The 6,172-nt window shown below is 39.4% G+C and overlaps 1 protein-coding gene across 1 annotated transcript; it reads right to left on the minus strand.

The window, feature by feature from the left end:
• Window positions 1-1,333: 1,333 nt before the first annotated feature.
• LOC139040679 (olfactory receptor 5AN6-like) lies at window positions 1,334-2,278 on the minus strand. The gene has a single exon (XM_070487431.1). The coding sequence runs from the start codon at window positions 2,276-2,278 to the stop codon at window positions 1,334-1,336; it is 945 nt and encodes a 314-aa protein (XP_070343532.1).
• Between the last annotated feature and the right edge of the window lie 3,894 nt (window positions 2,279-6,172).

Genomic DNA, 6,172 nt, shown 5'->3' on the forward strand with positions numbered 1-6,172 from the left:
TAACATGTACGAAGTTTAGCCTACAACCTCTTGTCTGAAGAAAAATCTCTCTTTAAAATTTTCTTTAAATTCTCTTAGTTGGACTCTCCAAGGCTGGTGGCTCTGCTTCTCCCTGGTCATACTGAAGGCCCTGGAGTTCCTGTGAAGCTCCCATCTCTGGGACTCAGGCTCTGCCTCCCTAGACATACCATAACAGCCTTCGTTTCTTAGTCTTGCATGATCTTTGGAAGCTACCATGAAGCTTGCTCTAGGCTACCTATGACCAGAAATTGATGCCTTTGACTTCTTTCTAGCCTCTGAGACTCTCCCCAACTCTTGACCTTAAAATTGCCCCTTCTGGGAGCCAGCCCAGTGGCATAATGCTTAAGTTCTGTGCATTCTACATTGCAGCCCAGGTTCACGTGTTTGGATCCTGGGCATGGGCATACCGCTCATCAGCTGTTCTGAGGCGGCAGCCCACACACAAAATAGAGAAAGACTGGCACAGATGTTAGCTCAGGACTAATCTTCCTCAAGCAAAAAATGAAGAAGGCTGGTAATGAATGTTAGATCAGGGTGAATCTTCTTCAGAAAAAAAAAAAAAGCCCCTTCTTTCTACCATTCCTTTCTCCCAACTGTTTTTCACAATTTACTTCACAAGAAATTTCGAAGAGTAATATAAATGGAACAAGATTATTTGGAAATAAAGCCAGACCAATCCTTCTCCCTCTCCTCTCCTTTTGTCTACTCTCCTGCCTTAACCTTCCAGCCTCTCTCTTTCCCTCTCTTCCCTTCCTCTCTCCTCTCTTTCTCTCTGTGTATGTGTCCCTCTCTGTTTCTTTCTCTCTTTCCAGCTTTCTCTTTCTGTATCCCTCTCTCTAATGCTGACTTTCTCTCTCTCTGTTTAGAATTAAGATGATAAAGTATTCACTTTAAATTATTTTTAACTTTCACACATAAAAATTTATACATTATTTTATTTTCTTTTTATAGAAATATAAATAATGCTGAAAAATTGAAAATAAATAAAAGCAATCATAAAAACTGTAGAGGAAAGAATCATGTGCATGACTTCCTAGGGTCTTGTCATTTGTCTGCAATAGTGATAACAGCTATTGGAAGCTGTGTTCTCAAAAGAAAGCTTTTCATCTACTTGGGTCTAACAAACTGATTTCCATGTTGATGACATTGCCTCAGACAGATCACTTGCTGGTGGAAGCTAAATATAATGGCAACCAAAATCAAGGAGTCAGGTTTTCACTTCTCTATACTTAGTCTTGTGACCTACAAAAGTTTACTTGAATGTTCTTACCACTGTTTTCCTTATTAGGGTAACAACTGCTCAAATATGTTCTTACTGAAGTAAATGTTTTGCCCTCTTTATCACCCTCTTGAGGGCCTCTTTGATCTCCTTGTTCCTCAGACTATAGATAAGAGGGTTTAACATGGGGATAAGGATAACATAGAACACTGACAGAACCTTGTCTTGTTTCTCAGAGTGACCAGAGTTAGGATGCATGTACACTGAGAGGCCTGTTCCGTAGAAGATTGTCACAACTACCAAGTGGGAGGCACAGGTATTGAAGGCCTTGGCACTACCTTTTACGGAGGATATTTTCAGGATGGAAGCTGCAATGAAACTATAGGACAAGAGAATAACAAGAAAATAACCGAACCCAATAAAAAAAGCTACCAGAAAAAGAATCATTTGGCTGATGAAGGGATTGGAGCAAGACAAGGATATGATGTGGGTTATGTCACAGAAGAAATTTGGAATGATATTGGGCCCACAGTAGTAGAGATGAAAGCAAGGGATTGTTTCCGCTAAGCTACTAAGGAAACCACTCCCACAGGCCCCAGCAACCATCTTCTGACAGAGGCCAGGAGCCATGACCGCTGAGTACTGCAGAGGCCTACCAATAGCAACATATCTGTCATAGGCCATGGCAGCCAAGAGACAGCACTCCGTCAGACACATCCAGGATGCAACAAAATACTGGGTGGCACAAGCAATGAATGAAATCATTTTTTCATCTTTTAGGAAGTCTGAAAGCATCCTTGGGCTGGTGGAAGAAGAATAGCAGATGTCTATAAATGACAGGAAACTGAGAAAGAAGTACATAGGTGTGTGCAGGTGGGAGTCCATCCTGATTAGGATGATGAGACCCAGGTTCCAGAGGAGGGTCACAAGGTAGATCCCTAGGAAGACTGGGAAGAAGATAAGTTGCAGCTCTTTTTCATCTGAGAGTCCCAGGAGAACAAACACGGCCACAGAAGTGTGATTTCTATTTTCTTCCATGGTCCTGCTTGTTGAGATCTGCTGAGAAAAAATTGAAAGAAGGAAATGGATTCATTTTCAAAAAACTCAAAAAAATTGTTTTCATTTCTTCCCAGTCACACAGCTCACTAAATATACATCTTAAATCATCAGTGTTGAATTAATCTGTGTCTTTTATGTATATTCACCAAACTTAACTAAAAGTTTTCTTGCATAAATAGTCATTTTCTTTGGGGGCAAAACACAGTAAATGAACATGATTAGTACATTATCTCCTAAAATGTCTTAATTTCATGTTTTTCCCTTACAATTTTACAAATATATGAGAATTAGAAATAGAGTAAGGTAGGAAAATGCTGCCAGATCTCTATATTGTGAAACAGAAGGAGTATGATAAGTCCTGGCTCTGAATTTAATTCAGTGCTTGAAAAAGTCCCTGAATCATGCTGGACCTTATAGTTAAGTGATGACAAAGTAGGGGCTCTTTAAAATCTCCTTGGGAACTAATATTCAATTAATGTAATCAGGAAGGTGGACAATTCTGTAACTGCCTTTCTGCTCTCATAATGCCTCAAGAGACATAAGAATAATGCAATGATATGGTGGGAAGAGTCACATACCAAGAGGCAGTTTGGAAATGGATGTGACTTACACTTCTTAATGACGCTAAGAAGGCTCAGAGAAGTTAGATAAGACAAGGTTGTAAGGGTCATTATGCACCCATCATTGCAGATGAAGATTTTTATTTCCTCAAATCAGAGATACTTATAAGTTAAACTGTCTAGGATAGTGATTCTTGATCTTCTTCGGGTCAGTGATACTTATGAAAATGTTGGAAACTTTAGACACAGTATCCAGGACACTGCAACTACTTACCACCTTTACATGTGGTTTTATTGGATTCTCAATCACACTCCAGTCTATTCATGATTCCCAGGTAAAAGACTTCTACAAATAAAAGTGACTTGATCTCATGTAAGAGTTGAGATGTTTAGGCAATGGATATGGAGATTAGGAAGCAGACGCAGGATTTCTGGAAGTTCTTTCTCTTTTTCTTATTGGAGCCAGTCCAGGGAAGGCAAGCACTAAGTCTTCAGGCCAAATGATAAACAGCCAAAAAAATATTTTTGCCTCAGGCACTGTATACCCTCTTCAAGATGCAATAGCAGTCATCTCTTCAGATAATTATTAGAACATCTCCCAACACATACACATTTTTATTCAGATGAACTCTAACTAGAAGGAAAATAATGGGAAGCTGTGAAAGGTAGAAAATAGATATCAAATATTGCCTTGGAGTTGTGTACATGGATAAAATTAGAAGTCTTGGAGATTTCACTGGAGAAAGGCTGTGACATTAATGGAATAAGCTATGTCTGTGAACTATAAACATGTGTCAACATTAGCCATCCATAATGTCTTCCTTCTCCAAAAACATTTCTTAACCTCCTAGTTCCAAAAATTATTGAAAAGAAAAAAAAAATCCCCATAGAAGCATAAGGCTGTAGACTGAGAAGTAATGTAGAAGTATGAATTTCCTAAGATCAAATCAGTCATTGTTTCATGGTGCACTGTTTTGAGAAAAATTCTGAAGGAATTAATTAGAAAAGAAAATCAAGATATTTTCCATCAACATAGAAGAAGAAATGGGAGCAGATAGACTATATATTTACCAACCTAGACATAGATGTGGTTCTGTCCACAGAGAGACTGAATGGAGGGAGAGGTTTGTGAGGACAGAGCAAAAAATTGTGTTCTTCATCATCATCACCATCACCATCTTAGCCAACAGTCATGACGACAAAAAGATTTATTGAGCAGTTACAATATGTGCTGTTCTTCTCCTTCTACTCATGGATAAATTCATAGCTTCCTGTAATGTCTACTCATTCAATATGGTAACCTTAAGCCTCATGTGCTGTCTACTAAACGCAGATAGTACAATGAAAATTGCCTCCATATTTGTATTATATTCCTCTGGAACCCCAATTAGAGGTGTGTTGAAACTTCTTCCTCTACCTCCCACATCACTGAAACATTCATTATTTGTATGTCTCTACTGTGTTCTGTTTAATTTTTACAGATCTATCTTCCAGTAAGTTCATTCTATTATAAGTTGTGCGAATTGCCTAAGTCATCCATTGAACTTCAAATTTCAATCATAATATTTTATTTTCTCTCTAACGGATCTATTTTCTTCATTACTCAAATGGTCAGCTTTGATAGTCTCACTCTTTCATCACATTTTCCATAGCATCCTTTATTTAAACATTTCTAATTTACTTATTAAAATTATTATTTTCTAATAATAGAAATACATGGTTTTGCATGCATCATTCTATAGTTGGATGTTATTGCTGACTTTAGTTAAGGTGACCTGTTCATTTGTATCTTTAGTAATTTTTATATCTTTTTTTTCCCTATGGATTGGCACCTGAGCTAACATCTGTTGCCAAGCTTCCTTTTTTTCTTCGTCTTCTTCTTCTCCCCACAGCACCCCCAGTACACAGCTGTATATTCTAGTTTTGAGCACCTCTGGTTGTGCTATGTGGGGCACTGCCTTAGCATTGCTTGATGAGTAGTGCCATGACTGTGCCCAGGATCAGAACCAGTGAAACCCTGGGCAGCTGAAGTGGAGAGCATGAACTTAACCACTTGGCCATGGGGCCGGCCCCTGGCATCTTAAGTACATGTTTCTTTAAAATTTATCTGTGGGAATTCATAATGCTTGAGTTTAAAATCTGTTGTTCCAAAAATGATTTATGTCACTTGCCAGATGCTTTGAAGGCAACACCAACCCAGAATCCCTTTAAACAAAAAATTTTGACTTGGTGTTTTTGAGGTCATAATCATGATGATATTTACATGGCGTATTTCTCTAAGTAGATGGATGAGAGTAAAATGATCCAAGAAAGGAGTGACATCAGCATTTTAGCAGAGAAAGACATTCTCTGATTTTGTTTTGCTTTTGTAACAATGAATTGGATGTCCATCCACAAACAAAAGCACCTTTGTGAGTTGGAGTATCCAGCACCATGCACCAAGAGGCACAGGAGGACTCTCACCCACCTGAAAATCCAATACTAAGCAGACAGACCTCAGAATCAGCAGGACTCAGCAAAATTGCCCCAACCTATCTTGGCCACAGTCAGGTAAAGCCTGGAGAGTGCTGAAGACTTGGGCAGACAACCATGAATGAGACAGACTTTGTCTCTCAGCAACGAAGCCCAGCCCTGCGAAGAAGGGATTCCAGCACCATAATGGAGCAGAAAAAACACGTGAGTTTGGTCACAGTGAAGACAATGAAAGGAGCTGTGCCAGCACCACCCCTCTCAAGGCACACTGTGCAAGATAAACTTTAGCAGTGGTGAACACTTCCACAGGGAAAAATAGCAGTGAGGGAGTACCCAGCTACCCCAGTAGTGCTAGTCGCAGCTGGAGAAACCCATTTCTCTCCAGAAGTACCTAGACTACTGGGAATGGTAGTACATGACAGGAGGGAGAAGGAAGATCAGGAAAGAAGCAGGTAAGAATATTAAAGGGCAATAATGTTACACAGTTTGTGCTGATTGCATTCAGGATTTCAGCAGAAAGTTTAAACATGAGCCTCCAGGAGTACCTTATGCAGGATCTCCTGACTGGATCCATCACAAATCCCAACCTCCCAGTGCTAAACCCACACTTCTCCCTACTCTACAACTGGCTTTTGTGCACATTTCCATGGGTAGCAGTGAGAGTAAATCTGGTAAACTGATTGCTCTCAGAAAAATAGACTTGAGTCTGTGCGTAAGAGAGAAACCAAAAACATCAGCTGTAGCGTCACATTCTGGAAAACAAAAAAGAGACTTCAGATAGCCAGCCTGGTGAGTAATAAGAACAGAAAAGACACATTAGCTTAAGAATTTTGTTACGAGA

This window comes from Equus asinus, chromosome 17 (genome assembly GCF_041296235.1).
Source record: "Equus asinus isolate D_3611 breed Donkey chromosome 17, EquAss-T2T_v2, whole genome shotgun sequence".
Lineage (NCBI taxonomy): Eukaryota > Metazoa > Chordata > Mammalia > Perissodactyla > Equidae > Equus > Equus asinus.